Below are 17,239 nucleotides of genomic sequence, written 5' to 3' on the forward strand. Positions count from 1 at the left end.
ATGTACCTCATTAGCCCTTGAGGGGTGCCATGTATCTGTTATTAATATATATATATTAGTTTAAGGGCCTACCAAGTACCCACTAATTCCGTTACTAACAGCGATGACGATTAGGACCGGCAGCAGCAATAACAACAACAATTAATCGATGGGCGCGAGTGTAGTTAGTTCGCCCATTTGTTTGGGTTTGGCTGAGGTCATTGTCGTACAGGAACGTTACAATACTTAATGTCTAAAGGCAGTTCGATATTACTGAATGTTTCATTTGCTTTTGACACTAACAAACACATTAGGGGTACAGGTTGCCTGACGATAGGATCTACCCAGTCTTTACAGAGGGGATGGGGCGAACGACAAACTATTGGTTTTTCGGACCCAATTGACAAGTGGTAAAGGTGACGCTGTTAGACGCAGCTAGCATAGATACTGGGTTCGTCGATTCTACAGCGCCCAAAAAAAGTAACCATAACACAGTGGGATTAGAGTACTGATTCATATCGGCCTTCCTTCTCTTCTCTGTGGGTTTGCTTTAGTTTTGAGTGGACACCCTGAATGGTAGGTAAAAGCTCTCAATATGATCGTCTTCTGCTAAATGTGCTGAGGCTGCTGACTTCGGGTGGGCTTTTTGTCGAGTACTTCCTCGACATCTACCGCCATTACAGTTACAATGTTCTCAGTCGATGAGGACCGCTCGCAGCCCCGATGTGAGCAGATAGCACACCCTGTTGCCTGTTAGTTTATTGCAACTCGAGGGGTGGCAGAAAACAACGAAATAGCAAAATGGAAACGGCAGAACTGCCTAGTGCGTGTCACTGTGGAACGTGCGTAAGTAGCGGAGCAGATGGCGGGTAGTGGGGGGAGACATTTTGCTTTCTTTCGTACACCGCCTGAGTCTCACTAAGGAGGCATGGTATGGCGATGTGATTTCTCGACATGTTTCTGTGCTTCCGTCTCTGACTTCCTCTGATACATACATCGTATTTGCTCGTGTGCTCTGTATCGATACATCCTTGAGCACCGAAGCTACAAGCGTTGCCCCGAGCACCACAGTGTCATTGACTCCGTCCACCATCACCTCTACTGTTAGCTGCCGTCTCGAAAAAAGTGGGACGACCCATTCAGTCGGAGCCTGAGACAACTTGTAGGTAACGGCGACGGTGATGGTTGCTTTACGGTGGCCCCAACCAAAACAGCAACTCATTTGCTCCCTATATCTAAATGGCTGTGAGAGAAAGTGCGAAAAACCCCTAAGGAACAAGTCGCCCATCATCTACCGGACAGTGTAGCAACAGAAACGGATTGTTCTTGTCATCGTCGTTGTTGTACTCTCACCATAGTTCTTGCTTTCGTGGAACTAACCGCGTCGACCACTACAGCGTGTAGCTGGGTCAGCAAAGCTGAAAAATAGAGGATGTCAAAACGGTGCAAAGTGTAACAGCGTGTGTCCTCGTTGCCGCCGCTCTTGTGGCCACTGCACAACGACACGACGGTGGATGTTGTTGGTTCCTGTTGCCGTTGTAGGCAGTAAATAGGTGTTGCCATTAAGTGTTTAACATGGGCTGCATAGGGACTGTAGCAGGTGTTACGGCTGGTAACGATGTTGGAAATGGCGCGGTTAGCGGTCGGTGCCAGGTGAGAGTGTTGTCCGTTGTTTCATGTCTTTTTTGTTAGTTGATTGAAGGACTTTTAACAGGCGAAGTGTAGAAAAATAGCAAGAAAAAAGATAAACACCCTAGCCGTATCGGCTGTACTGATGGAGAATCCGAGCCAAGGGCAAAGAAGGGGGCTTGCGGCTGCGGGAGTGACAAGACAAATGGGGAAAACGCAGAAAAGCATATAGATGTGAGTGTACATGTGTGACGACAGTTCGCTTTATGCCAGCAGCAGCAGCAGCAGTTCGTTTCTGCGGTTGCTAAAAGGAAGAACGATGGGAAGAAGGAAGAAAGGTAGCTGCTGCTGCTGCTGCACATTTTCAGCGACTGCTGATGCCGTACGGAGTGCGGCCGGTAGTGGAATTTGGTGGCCGAGTCGCCCGTCTGACCGCACATCTGGCCGCTCAAACTCTGGATATAAGCAACGATCATGGGTTAACGGCCATATTGACTAACGGCTGAGCATACGATGCACGCAATGCATATGTTATGTTACCTTTTACCATGTTAACATCGTTCATGCAGGTTTACAACACGTAAAAGCTATCTACTATATTCGTGATGATGGCGGCCAGATGATAAACAAACTACAGCCGGCGGTCCTGTCGGATCCGAATATAATAATAATAATAATACTTAATTCTCAATAATGTGCATCTACTTGGCGTCCATATTTTTTTTTCTTTCCTTCGATATGCATATGGCGCATATTGGATCTTCCTTTCTGTTACGGTCTGGTTGAAGACTGACTCTGCTGCTAATCGTATTGGCTGTCGGTCGCTTATTCGCATGTGTCTTCTTTCCTATCGTATTCGTGTGCCGCGCCCATCTGACAAATAATGAATGTTTCGTGATATGAATTTGTAGCGAGAAACTTTCGGTTTTACCATATACATCGAACCAGCTCACATCGTTAACTTTATTGGCCGCCATGCTGCCTGTTGTACGCCTCTAGTTAAATCGTTCAATACCGTTGACAGCGCAGCCCTCTTTTGGCGCGAATTTCGTCGAAAAAATCATCACGGTAACACCCTTCTCGGCTTCGCTGTCGTCTCCATCATCAACACCAACGCCGTCGTAATCGTTGATGTCGCTGCTGTTGTGTTGGTCGAGGATCGTCACAGGCGACAGCGCAAGTAAGAACGCCGGCTGCAGACACCTGCAAAGGTTGGATGGCTAAGCAGGGACGTATTTAGATTTCGGAACAGATTTAAATGTTGGGTGATGAAAGGGTGACGACTGCTTTGTCAGCCGATGGCGGTTTGTGTCGCATTCGTGGCTTGCTAGCTCATCGTCCTGGCATGCTGGAGGGGCAACTGACGAAAAGGCTGTGTCGTCTCCGAATCGACGTGTGCACTAGTAAGTGACGATGGCGATGTTGAACGACCGAAAACCGATGGTTGCTCCGAGTTGCGGCGAAAAGCGCATTCCGTCGTCGTCAATGGGACGAGTTGTCGTTAGCTATTGGAGTATTTAATCGATACGTTCAGCCTCCTGTCCTGGCATAGCACCACCATACCACGCAGCTGCACATCGAATTAACAAATAATGCACAAAGGAACGGTCGTTCGTCGTTGTCATCGTCATCTTATGTGGTGTTTCTGTGAGATCTAGCTGTATCTCTGTGCCCTACTTTTGGTCTCGGCCCCTCACCTGCGTTCCCGCAATTATTCATTTTGAAAAGTGGCCACAACGCGGAATCAAGAGAGCGAACCGGTCTGCGAGGGCAGCAAACTTGCTTGCTCAATATATGTAAGGGCAAGTTATTTTCTATGGCGGTTCTCTATATTTCAGCACGTCGTCAAATTTTACCATTCGTCGCCTCCAGAACGCAGTACACCACTTGCTACCGTTTGTGTGCAATAGCTATCACCAGCTGAAGTACAGTCTAGCCCCAGACCAAACCTGCCAGCTGGCACCCTACCATGCGTCAAGGTGAAGACCGAGCGCGCCTGCGGAAACTTAGCATGCCGTTACTGCAAAAGGTGACGACCAATGAATAGATATGAAGGGAGAAAAATGCCGTGGGCAGAGAAGAGCGGGGTAACAATAGCGTATCGAATGAAAAAAACGATAGCAATAGGACGAACGGAGCATTTGACGAGGAAGTGAGAAGTCCTGATAAGGCGAAGACATCGAACAAGGGCGAAGTGGCTACGCAAAGCGAAAATGCGGTGAGCGAAAATAGAGAGATGTAAATTTGAAGTGAGCGGCGAAAACAAAAAACATCGGGGGAGACCTGCTGAGATCAACGACGTTGTCCATATGGTTCACTTTGCTGGTGTAGATAGGGTGAACATTTAAGAGAGGAAGGGGAGATTTCAATGCTATCAAGATGTACGCAAGAGAATGCCCATTGAAACTGTAATGTATCGCCTTTGTCGTATTGGGTGAGATGACAGAAAGTGGTGGCGAAGGTTTATAATAAAGGGTTACAAAATTTTCATATCTATTGTATTCATTATAGCGATATGTGGGTCTGACGAAACTGTGACAACAGCATGATATAGCTAATTCCGGGAGTAAATTGTGGTTGCAACTCGAATGTACTATTGTTTAGTTGAGTGGAATAATTTGCATGCATTTATAGCAAAAATCCTTTCAAGCAGCGATTTGTTGCTTTGTCCAGAGGCAACAAATCTTTGAAAATCTACATGCCTACCTAATTTTATGCATGATAAACGTTTTTTTTTTAGCGTTTCGTTGTTATCTGACTTGGTGTTTGAGACGATAATTCATCGTGGCTTGTTGCTCTGTGTGTATCAAATAATTTTAGGGCGACAACATTAAGAAGTTCCGCGAAGAGTCTGGTGCAAAAATCAATATCTCAGATGGAACGTGTCCTGAGCGCATCGTGACCATCACCGGCCCGACTGAGAGCATCCTCAAGGCATTCTCGCTAATCTGCGCCAAATTCGAGGAGATGTCCCAGCTGAATAACGGGTCACCCACCGATCAAGCCCTTAACGGGGTGCACGGCGTGCAAGGCATGCATGGGAAGCCTCTCGGGCCTGGTCAGACAGCAGCACCCGTCACGCTTCGACTGGTGGTACCAGCGTCGCAATGCGGTTCACTTATCGGTAAGTGCTCGCATTCGTAACGTACTGCATTCATTATTATATATAGTCATAGCTTAAATTGAAAAGCTTGTCCAGGGAAGGACAAATCTGAGCCAGTGGAAAGAGTCCAAAGGGCAGGAGGGTGGCCGTTAGATATAACGACGTATTCACAGGAATAGTTGGCTTGCAAATAACGGTTTTTAACAAGCTCTGACGAACGTTTTTGTAAGTGACAGTGGTGGCAGACAAGTGACGCTTGTCGTTCAGCCGCGCGTAGGAAGACGGGACTTTGTCTTCTGCGTATTAGAGTCGATCTAATAGAAGTTCGGAGATCTTGGGATTAACATAGGCAGTTGTTAATACGCTTTATGCTGCGAGTTGTTGAACATATGAAAGCGCTCTGATTCTATCTACACTGTTCAATCTTGACGCTGACGGAAATTACATGTTGTTCGCGGTACGCATCTGTGGCGAAAGGGTAACGGTTTTGTTGGATGCAACGGTCCTCTTTGGGAGATTGCTGCAAGGTTCTGTGGTCAGTACTGACTACAAAATATATGTTATATATATATAGACTACATGTGTTGGGATGTTGATAGCGAAGTAGAATGGATTGCAGGCGGGCCAGAAGGCCTTAATGAATAATGTTGACTTGGTAACTAAGAAAAGGTACTATACAGTTATGCAGAAATTAGTCCATTTGCAGCATTCTCTTACGGTAATTCGTAGCGCCTGCCTCATTGAGATCCTGCGACAGCCTTAGGATAATCTAGTGTGAAGTTCTTGCTCGTCTGTGATCGTTTTGTTGTGACGATCGTAATCTATGATCTTTTATTACTATGCAATGTGATTAAAATTCTCAAAGAGGAGTGCGTTAAAGATAAGGCATGCAAGTTCGATGACGCATGGTGTGCGTGTGCATAGGATGGTGTTAGTCAATGCATCCTTATTATCTATATTTCGGAACGATTAAATTCAACACAGTGGTCCTCATAACTGTATATCGTGTTTATTTATAGCATATATCAATTCTGCGTGGCGATGAGACACATACACTACAACGAATTTTCCCAAAATCTATGAAAATAACACTCCAATAGAGAGCAACTCCGAAACGCTACTTGAATACGCGAAACGATGTTTGTGTGTAAACGCTTATAGTACCGAGATGTAAGCGAAATTACATAGAAGATTAAAAATAGCAAGACTTTCAGGCCGACGCAGTGCGCTATGCCGAGGTAAAAATAGCAAAAATCTTCGATTGGGCCACTCAAGAACGTGCGCAATTTTGGCCCAGTTGCTTTCCTAGGTCTAACTGATACGCGGAACTCGGGCTTTTTTCGCTAATCAGTCGTCAGTTATTGACATATAAACGAGGTGATTATTGAGTCGTTAACAAGTTATATGTACGTTTAGTCTAGTGGTTTCTTTAACTAGCCGTTAGACAACAGCCTCCCTTCGGTGACATTTTATCGGCACGATGATAAGCGTCTCATATCTGGGTCGTACGATGAAGCTCTTGCGCTTACTATCTCTGCCCTATGATGTGCTGTCGTATTGTCAACGAAAATTAACATGTTTATATTCGTATACATTTGTCCGTGAAGTCCGCTCTTGTTTTCGGTTTTACCTACAACTATTTATCAAGTCAAATACGTTATATGAATACATTAACATGACCTACTGAAATTAAGTGCCGTTTGTGCTGCGGGGTGATCCCTTTTACAAACGTGTTTCATCGCCGAATTGTGTTCTTGAGCTGACCTTGTTTGCACTTCACACAGACCCGATCTTGTAGTCAGTACTGCCGTCAACTATTGCCAAATTGTAGCCGTGTCCATATATAGGACAAACTGATGACGTTAATCGCTTTTTGTTGTTCCGTCTTGGTCCTACTACTAAGAATGGTAGCTCACTACAGGTTATCGTGCCGCATTTGAATTAAGCGAAGTCTGTGTCCACGATAGAGAGCAGTCAGTATTCTCTAAGCTCACAAGTCTTCCCTGGTGGTAAAGCCGAGTAACGTTGTCTCCTTTTGCCAAGGATGTAAGTGGTGCTTTGTAGCATGATGCGGTCCTTGTTTGTCACTAGGTTATCGTACGTGCTCTATAAGATAGGGATCGAAAAAAGGCAAAATTCAGCTAACTCAACAAAAAACTAACAAAACAAGTTTTGTTTTGATACTGGACACACACATATGTATATTAAGACCGTATCTGAACTTCAAAGTGTGATGACTGTTTAAATAAATTTAAATAACGGGGATTAACATTGATTGCAATCAGGGAGAAATGCAGGCAAGAGGCGGTCACGCCAATAGCCGCCAAAGACTGCTTAAAAAGGGACAAGATTGAATCAAAAAAAAAAAACATAACGATAGAACAATCTCTGTATTCAGGACTACCTTACTCTCTGTGCCACTGGCCAACGGCTGCTACGCTTGTACGCTTCATCGATAGCGTGATTCGTGCTAATGTCATTTCTACCTTTGTGATGAGAACGTATGTGTATGTCTCCCTAGCTGACTATGAATACGTAGATTTGAAGGGTACAGACAGCTTGGACCGAACCTCTAGTGTTGCCTGGAGTCTTGGTCCCTGTAGTGTGCCCCGAGAGACCCGTGTTTCATTCATTCGCCGGCTGGATGCAGTTTTTGGACGCATATGCCCCATTTCTGCTTTGCACCTATTTGGCCCATTGGCAGTGTTTTACGCAGTGTTATGAAAACGAACATGTGGACTGACTGGCCCTGGTGCTGGCTAGCTCAGCATGAATGTTTATCACAACAACCCACTTCTGTCATTTTCGTCCTATTATCCCATGAGCGACCGCTCTCTCTTCTTCTATCTCTGTTTATTTGTATGCTGCTGGAAGGGCCTTCATCGGGACTGACTTAAGGAGTGGGTTTGTGTACGCTATACGCTCTCTGGAGAAGTGCGACATGGGCCAGCGAAGAGTCAAACAGACGAGCATACAGGTGGGCGGATTCCCGATGATGAACTTTGGCGGGATCGGCAGCAATCGCCGGGGGCAATTACCCGGGTCGCCACCCTTATCGTCACTGTTGGTACTGTCCGGACTGGAGCAAAGGGCAGCTTGAGGCACTTGTTTAGGAGTGACGGGGGTACAGTGAAATACAATTAAAATGAACGATGGGTCTATGGGTACATGCCACGCTCTTGGAGACTGTGCTGTTCTCTTCATCTGTCGGTGTGTGCGCACGTCTGGGCGGGTATACGGGAAATGTGAGTGGCAGTGTTAGCTTAGGCGTATACGCCTGAGATGATGTAACGGCTACTTTAATAAATATGTAATTTTTTTCGTTCCATACTACGATTTCACCACTTGAGATCATCACTAGTCCAAAATACGGTCGTGTCGCGGTGCAGCCATCATAATTAGGATGTTATCGTGGTCGGCAGTTGTTTTGCTAGAGCCCCTATCTATGGCGAGATCAACAACTGACGCAGTTGTTGAGCGAAGACAGATGACAGAAGGCAGCATCAGTGTTAGACTAAATTTTGGATCATGAACGGGGTTAGCCCGAGTCTAGACTTCACGAGTACGTGAGTCCTGTTGTGGGTATTTTTAATTTCGGTATTCAAAACCAATGTTGATATTTGTAATGGTTGCTATTTATTCAGGACAGGAGATTCACGTCTGTGGTATGTGTTAATCATGAGGAAAAGATTTTCAAAAACAAAACATTCGTCAAAAATAGATGAACACTTATTGGAATCTATCCTACGTATCTGAGAATACTATATATATATATAGATATATAAAGAATTCTAAATTAGATATATGTGGTACGTATTTTACGCTCATGAATACGGACGTTGAAATTTGTAAAGCTAGCTTTCTAAAATTGAGTGGCTTTGCCTAATATTCTTTCCCAGATTCTTGGTATGATGAATGATTAATCTTGCCTGAGCTATGCTCTTAACGCAGTATTCTATTATGACGTAAAGTTAGTTTAATAGATTACTGTTAAGCATACGTTTGGCAACTCTCCTTGTGCTATTTCTGGTGGCTGTATCGGCACGGTATCACCCCGTTGGGTCGACAGCTCGACCGTTGTTACTTGGCAAGCACTAATCTCTTGGGGCCTTTTCGACCTGCAAGCGGCCTGTCCCATCAGTATTTCACCGTCGTTCGGGCGTTGCCCGCAGATCACCTCGCCCGTCGATATACCGGTCTTCTCCGCAATCGTTTTGTTATTCAACTGAATCATATAGCACTCGCCCCCAGCCTATATCTAAGCTTGATAAGGATGATTTGAATAAGTGGTTATTGTTGAGCTTCGTTCATTTTGAGCTAGTTGCGCCGAGAGCCGTATGTCTATGAGGAGCGTTTGTACTTCTCGTTATACTCGTGTGGCAACATACAGAGAGATCCGCCATTTTTAATACATCCTGAGCAGAATGGAGTTGTGCCTTGAAACCGTATCGATTGATAATGGCTGAATTGAACTGATTAAAGACAAAGGACCATTTTTCTGAATAATAGATACTGGTTTTGCTCCTTGTCGAATGTGATTATAGGGATAACACAAACATGAACATGTTTACATGAAAAGTGAGCCTAGAGAATACTCTACTTTCAATTACGGGCTAGTTGTTTCATTGCTTTAGGATGTAAACAAGCATTGGCGGGCATTTTGTTCATCCGTATTAAATGTATACGAAGTCATTGCGTCCTCCCTGTGAACTGGTGCGGGCCGTATCGGGTGTTCGTTTGGTGTGCACTGCTGAATTAAATAATACCTTTATATTCACAAAGAGGGTATGCAACACATAAAAAAAGGTCAATAGTGTTACTTATCAGGCGAGAACGCAGCGATGCCACACTCATAAAATTATAGTAGATGACTTCAGAATTTCATCTCAGGTGATGATTTCAAGAATTGATATATTTGTTTAGATTATTAGCGCTCAAATATCGTATAAAAAGTGTTCCGACAATGTTTCAAATCAAATGCGTTGCACAAATGCTCGTATGTCGTATATGAGTAGCTTTCTACTCGACTTCGGGAAATTAAATTACAGCGTTTTCTGTTTTCGATCACTGTCTGCGTCCGGATTTGAATCCGTGTGTAAATTTGACGACGGGCGGCAACATGAAGGAACCCTGGAAAAGAAAACAATGGCAGCAGTGCGAGCTTTGTTAGGGTTTGGTATGAAGGGGACGAAGAACGAATCAGTATAAGTCGAACAATAAAGGAAGACTTGTCGCTTACCATGGATGACTGCAAAAGCCGTTTTATGTCGGATGTTGTGCTAAGACTGAGGTGACATGGACGTGGGGTAAAGATAGATTCGACGGCTCCCTAAGACGTTCAGACCTAACTCCGGGGGGCCTAACCGGGGATAACGGTCAGCATGTACAGAGAAAGATCGATGTGACATGAACTTGGCTTAGGGCAAAGAGTGAGGTGAAATTGCAATCAGTGATATGAAAGAGGCGCCCGAAGCCCTGTTTTGAAGAGCCTAAGTCATGGGAATAGCTAGGCGGCCTAGTAGTCTGTAAAAGGATGTCGATGGACTATGGCCACTTGAAACTCGGTCGTAAGGTCAGAGTACGAAAGACTGTCGAACGATGTTGGTCCAGAAAGAGAGCAGCAGTGAGTGAAATTTGAAGGGGGCTCGAGCGGACACGGTAGTCTTGGTCGTGTTCAGTAACAAACGAATGACCAACAGCATCGTCGTGTCTGTGTCTGTGTCTGTGTGTGTGTCAACTGTTGTGACCTGCTAAAAGTCGGAAAACGCCAAGGGGAGTAATGTAATATTATAGCAAAAGAGAGATCGTCTGTTTTCGAAGCAAAGCGTGTGTCAAAAGAAACTACATACATATTAAGATATTTTACGATGTATCGAAATTTACACTTGTAAAGTACAACGGTTTTTAGTTATTGGTAAACAAAGAAATGCATGTTGGCGAGAAAATACATGAAAAAATTGTTTATTTTGTATCGTCTAGTCATTTTTCCATTGAACGGAATAAAAAAGATTAATCACAATACGAACTTCTTATACTTCTTTTGTGTCGAACTGCACATTCACCGCTTTTGATTACAAATTTGGTAACAGATCACGATGTATTTTTCTATGGTAACCATATATATTGGGGTTTCGTATGGGCACATTGGAGGTATCTGAAATATAAAAATTCACGAACTTTCAGCCAAAGGAATTACATACTAATTCCTTTGGTTAGAAGTTCTTCCAAGGTTATGACGTAATAATGCGAGAAACATATCTAAAAAACATTGTGACATTTCTATATGGTGTGTTGTTTCTTACTTCTTGTTTTCGTTACCCTTGCGACGTTTTGCAGGCAAGGCCGGTTCAAAAATCCGCGAGATCCGTGAGCTGACGGGCGCTTCGGTGCAAGTAGCCTCGGAGATGTTGCCCAATTCAACAGAGCGCACCGTCACTGTGGCGGGCTGCGCAGATGCAGTCACAAAGTGTATCTACCAGATCTGTTGCGTCATGCTCGAAAGTCCGCCGAAGGGCGCCACCATCCCATACCGACCTAAGCCCGCCATGCCGCCGGTCATTTTTGCTGGAGGTCAGGCCTACACTGTCCAGGGACAGTACGCCATTCCACATCCTGATGTGAGTAGTAATCATAATAGGACAGAAAACTAGATAGTAATTGGAGAAAGAGAGATTGGTCTCTAGAAATTGGCGCCTTCAGCTTGCGTCTGCAGGAGCTGCCAACTGTAGAAATGATGCCATGTTTTTTTGTGAGAGCAAAGTCAGCCAATGCATTTCACCAATTTCCTGTCAAATAGCCCTGAAGATCTGAAAAAACATCTGTCCAGATGCAATGGATCTGAGGTTAACACGATGAAAAAATCTTCTGCGGACGTGTTCGAAGTCTGATTCGGCGGAGATCAGCCGATTTGGGTGTGGTATCAACTGAGAAATGCAGCCTGATGCAAAGTACGCAGTACACATGGAGAGATATACCGAAATTCGATACAAAAGCGGAAAAAGACCGCTATTTTTCTGTGAATATATAGCTGTTGAATTATTAATTATGGTCGATGCCGACATTCGGCTTTGCTCTCTGAGTAAACCTTACTGCGCAATTCAAAGAAGAAGACGTATATTGTGCAGGCAGACGTCTTTAGCAGGCAGCGTTTTATATGCATCTATTTTTATTAGAGTTATTTTGTTCATATGTGCATCTACGATAGCTGCGGCCTTCTATATATAAACGTTCTACCACAAACATACGTTTACGTTTTTCCATCTTCGTCCCGATTTTTCTGCGCTAGTTCTACACACTGTCGAGACGTACACACGAACGGAAAGCAACGATGTCTCAGAAGAATATAGATCTATATTTGCAAAAGTTGTTTCGTTTCGTCATTCGGATTCCCGGTGTTGTTTTTTTAAACAAACTTCTATGACTGATCGTTTATAAAAGTTAAGAAAAACTTATTTTAATAATCCTTCGTTCGTTTCAGCTAACAAAGCTCCACCAGCTGGCTCTACAGCATGCTCCTCTGCTGAACCCGCCAACTTCAGCCACCGCTAATGCAGCCGCCCTATCTCCCCAGGGTAAGCAGAAGTACATTTTATCAATACAACTCATTCAGGTTCCTGCTACTGCCGCTGCTGCTGCTGCTGCTGCTGCTGCTGCTGCTGCTACTTCTGTTGCTGCTGCTGCTGCTGATGCGAACAAATATGGCCGCCAACACGTTCAAATTCAATTAATCTTCGAATCTGGCTCAACTGTGCCTGGTTCCCTGTTAGTCGCTACGATATTCTCCAGATTGCAACACGATTATCAATATTTGTAATAGATTTCTAAGAAAACTTCTGAGAAATGCAGAACGTTCAGTAAACGATCTCGTAATAACAAAATTAATCGATGCACCATAGAGAGGTTTCGTAGAGAAGATGATTTATGCGACTACCGAACCACTTCTATACGCGCCGAAGTCAAGTTCTAGATACAATTTAGATACATGCAATTGACTATATTACCGTTTCACTATTATACAGCAACCCGTAATCTATAGTCTCGTTCATATTTTCAACTAATCGCAAGGTTCTCCAAAACAAAAGATTAGTTCATACAAACTTACTGTCTGCTGCAATTAAGTTGGTGATTACTTGCCATGTTGCATTTATATAGGCGGTCATCAAAGCGAGTCCTACTAACGGCTGAAACTGAACCCTAGAAACCATTTTCACTTAGTAGTTCACGATTATTCTTTGATCCCACAGCTTTATTTATACATATGCTCCTTTGGTTCCGCCACGTTCCGAGCCACTTAGGATACCTATAGGGACGCCTAAACACATGCTTCCATCAGCCATGTGCTGAAGTATAGGTAGCTACTACCCATTACACGTACGTTTCACCTATTCGTACCTTTAAACACTGCTTCGTAATAGATCGGCTACATATTATATATTCTCTATGGTATCGGCAGTCCCTGATGACTCAAAATGAAATAATTTGATTGAAATTATGCATTTGGACCCGGCAATAGTGTTCGCATCGCTGCCTTCAATAGTCTTCGAAATGTCTCTTGATTTCTACGTGCTACGCATATACATGCACGTAGGCACGTATAGCCGTCGAGTGTTGCCTCAATCAGCTACTTCGTCCATGTACTTAGCCATCATTTCGTTGCCATGCTTTATGGTCCGGCGTACTCCCCCCTCCTTTGGCTGCTGTCTGGGATTTTGCAAGAGTAGGTGAGACGCTGAAAGCCTATCGGCTCCAGATCTTTGACACGCGTTTGTTTGATGAAGCATTTTGTCGCGTTCCCAATGTCAGTCACGCTTCCGCCCTTTGTAACGTCAGCGTCAGCCTCAGCCTGTTTAGCAAACCAGTTAACTGTTTTACGTTCACTTTTCCCCTTAAGCGGCATATTATACGCAGCGGTCATTTTGCTTTGTTGTTTACGTATCATTAATCTTACGTAGCGTTTGTTGTCGTTGTTGCTACTGCTGCTGCTGCTGCCGGCTGTGAAGATAGTTCGGTAGCCCAAAAGTTAGTCACGAATGTTTTCGCTTGTCCTTTGTGCGTGTGTTTGTATGCTGCGTTCATTGTTTCGTTTCGCGGCTTGTCCTTTCTTGGAGCTGTTTGGCCATTTATACCGTAGTGTTTGTTGAACAAATCATTTGTGCTTAGCACGAAGCTAGCGACCCATCTCCGTTTCACGCTTTCTATATATTGGCCCGCCATCTACCGTTCGCCTCTTCATGCGCCTTAGCTCGCAGTCGTTTGCGTCATTTCCAACAGAATAACAGCAGCAGCAGCAGCAGCAGCAGCAGCAGCAGCAGCAGCAGCAGCAGTAGCAGCAAAGGTTGTAGTACTTCTTGTTGCAATGAACCTATGTTATGATCGTTATACTGCCACCGGATGGCATTGCGTACGGTATTTCCATTGCCAGAGCCGCGGACGGCGTAATGCTGATCCGTTTTTTAACAAGTTGCCAATCAGTAAAATAAGTGGCTTGAAATAGACCTCTTATTTATAATAGAATCCACTACTGGTGTAGCCTGAGCATATTTTGTCAAAAAACTATAGAAAACGGTAACTTAATTTTTTGCCTACTTCTTTGAACTTGTGCTGAAGAGGAGACACTAAAAATGAGCTTGCAAATACGCGGCCATATAGATGAGTTAACATAGTAGATATTGATAGTTATAAGGAGCTTTCGATTTACTTTCGATACACTTACACGAGTCTTTTTTGTTTGCTTTTCCGTTTCGGCCACATTTCAGTTATGGGTAATGTATTAAAATCACTGTTTTTCTATGTTTTTTCTTTCTGCTGTTAACATGCAAATGCCTTTGTTTCATGTCAACACTACATTATGGCTATTTCGATTATATGCATGTTTATGCCTGTAAGTTTTTCATAGGAATCAGCTCTAAATAGCTCCCTATTTTTTTTTTATTACGTATACCCAGCGAGTGCGAGGTAAAGTTTGCTTTCAGTCATGAAACCAAAACACGTAACGATTATCTTGGAAGATGCAGCTGCTCATTATAATTATCGCATTTTAACTATATAGCACGATTATTTAATAGGCAGTGAATCATATGAATTGTATCAGCGTAGAACAAAAGACAAACTAACAAATCTTGCCTAATTGTGTTCTCGTTTGCGTTGCTTTTATCTTCTATATCCTTGTCTCTTTCACGCTCGTACGTGTACACGTGTGGGCGTCCACACACGTAAACCAACAATTTCGACGTTTATGTGAATATGCTCGTGCATCCGCATTTCTGTCGACCTCTGTCGTGTACCTGTTTTCCTGCAATTCCTCTTCAATAATAACACCTGTCAATAATGCCAAATTTCTGCCGTCATCTGCTATCATCGTTCGATCATTACCTGCCGATTATCTTACATCTCCCGTCTTCCTCGTGTCTGTCACTACTTCGACTTCTGCCGCTACACGACGCGACGTTGGTAACGCTTTTTACTACCTATAGCGGCAGCCCTCGCCGCTTTGGCTCAAAGCCAGTCGGCTGCGGGCCGTGGTGGCGTCGGTTGTGGCGGTGTGGGCGGCGGCATGGGCGGCGCTGTAGCCGGGGTGGGGGTGGCCGGCTCACAACTCAGCGCCGTCGTTGGCGTTGGCGGCGTCGGTGGCGTGGGCGGGGTCGGAGTAGGCGGCGTCGGTGTCGGAGGCGTCGGCGTGGGCGCACCTGGCGTCGGCGGCGTGCCCGTCGCTGTTTCGTCGACGCAGGAGATGCAAATTCCCAATGATTTAATTGGCTGTGTAATCGGTAAAGGCGGCGCGAAGATCAACGAGATCCGCCAGCTGTCCGGGGCGACGATCAAGATCTCCAACACGGAGGAGGGCAGCAAGGAGCGCTGTGTGTCCATCTCAGGCACCCCCGAGGCCATCAACCTGGCCCAGTACCTCATCAACACCAGGCAAGTACCGTACCATAGCGCATACTATACGTGATCTCTTAGAAATGATCACCGACGACTATTGACTGATAGTCATTGGCCAGTTTTCGATAGTCATTCCTAGCTAGTGTTAAATACGCCTGTGAATATTATGTTAGAGAAAAATGTATCAACTACTAAGAAATCGATATATCTTCAATTCAGCTCCGATTTACGGTCGTGGTTCACTGAGTATGTACAAGTGAGTTCACATGCGCTGCAGTTATAATGTAATAGAACAACTTTTCGGGGTCTACGGGGTATACCGACAAACCTGCTATCAAAATAGTATCTTTTGTGTTGTTGTGGAGACGAAATGCGCATTGTGCGGCGCTGGCAGTAGAGCAATACCTATGAACGAGTGTTTGTTTGTTGGTACTACTACGTAACACTCTTTGCGCTTTAGGCGATGGATCGTGATGTTATTTATTTATAAATAGCGATACTTTGTGCGGTCGGATTTTTGTCGAATTATCATTTATTAGGTCCATTTGGAAGTTTTTTCCTCTAAGTCTTTTCTAACTAGCCACTGCCAACCTGAACACTGACTTTAACTTGGCTTTCGAGGCTGGGAGGTTGACCTGCCAAAATTCCAGTTCTCAGGAGGGCTCTTTAAGGATAATCTCGAGCTGCAATACATACAAGGTCTCTACTATTAATGAAAGTTTACTGTTGCCTTTTTTCGGCGTAATCTGAACGTGATGTTCTTGAGCCTACATGTTAGCTCCTCAATTCAGGCCTATAAGGTTACACAGTAGCGCCATTGCCTATCATCAAAGACGCCCAGAAAAAACATCACATTCATACCAGTATAGACTTCCGCTACTGAAAATTGAGTTGTCTGGAATCCTTAGAAACTTCCCGCTTTCGAGGTTCTCGAATCAGTAGCTGTGTTGGAATAGTTTACTTACTCATGTAGCCTGGCTGGTCCTAGGATAAATGATCTCCAATGGCGCTAGTTAGGATGTTCGTTGAACATTGGCTACAATCTCTTAAGTCTGACCCGTTGAGATTCCCAAGTTTGGCCAGTAGTGGTTACTATAATCTCTAATCTTCAAGCGCCGAAATAACCGTCTACACACGATCGTCCACCCAAAAATAAGATTAAGGGTTAAATTTATACGGATTCAGTTTTAGTCCGGTGACGCCAGATAAAGGTATAGCACCATGCGAAGGAGAAGCAAGTGATTATACAGCAACATGTTATCTACCAAGCTCTCATGAGCAAGCTTTAATATTTTTCTATATGATTAATCTTTATATCACGGATGTTTCTACAAATAAAAGGAGCTGTAATTACATTGTTCTAGTAGACACCACATCTATAGAATTCAGCTCTTCGACATGAGCCATTTTTTGGCCATAGTTTTGGTTCAGTGGGGTTTGAACGCTGTCGGCACTTCTGACTTTCACAACTCGTTTTCTATCTCTACAGTGTCTCTTACTATATTCATTAATATGCTTGTACATTTCGGTCGATAAACGTCTATACATCATTATAGCGCATGATTTGTGGGCACAATTGCGATGCGCTTACTACTATACGCCCTCTTACCCCCCCCCCCCCCCCCCCCCCCCCCCCCCCCCCCCCCC

General features: G+C 44.3%; 1 protein-coding gene across 3 annotated transcripts in view; it reads left to right on the forward strand.

Moving 5' to 3' along the window:
• The window catches only part of LOC111267268 (poly(rC)-binding protein 3), a 60,741-nt gene that overhangs the window by 37,837 nt on the left and 5,665 nt on the right, over nt 1-17,239 (forward strand). For all 3 annotated transcript variants that reach the window (XM_022845469.2, XM_086971271.1, XM_086971270.1), the window contains exons 3-6: nt 4,429-4,732; nt 11,048-11,328; nt 12,189-12,282; nt 15,184-15,628. In XM_022845469.2, coding sequence (XP_022701204.1) covers nt 4,429-4,732; nt 11,048-11,328; nt 12,189-12,282; nt 15,184-15,628 — 1,124 coding nt within the window. The remainder of the gene's footprint in view (nt 1-4,428; nt 4,733-11,047; nt 11,329-12,188; nt 12,283-15,183; nt 15,629-17,239) is intronic.

The sequence above is a fragment of the Varroa jacobsoni genome, unplaced genomic scaffold (genome assembly GCF_002532875.2).
Source record: "Varroa jacobsoni isolate VJ856 unplaced genomic scaffold, vjacob_1.0 scaffold_123, whole genome shotgun sequence".
NCBI lineage: Eukaryota > Metazoa > Arthropoda > Arachnida > Mesostigmata > Varroidae > Varroa > Varroa jacobsoni.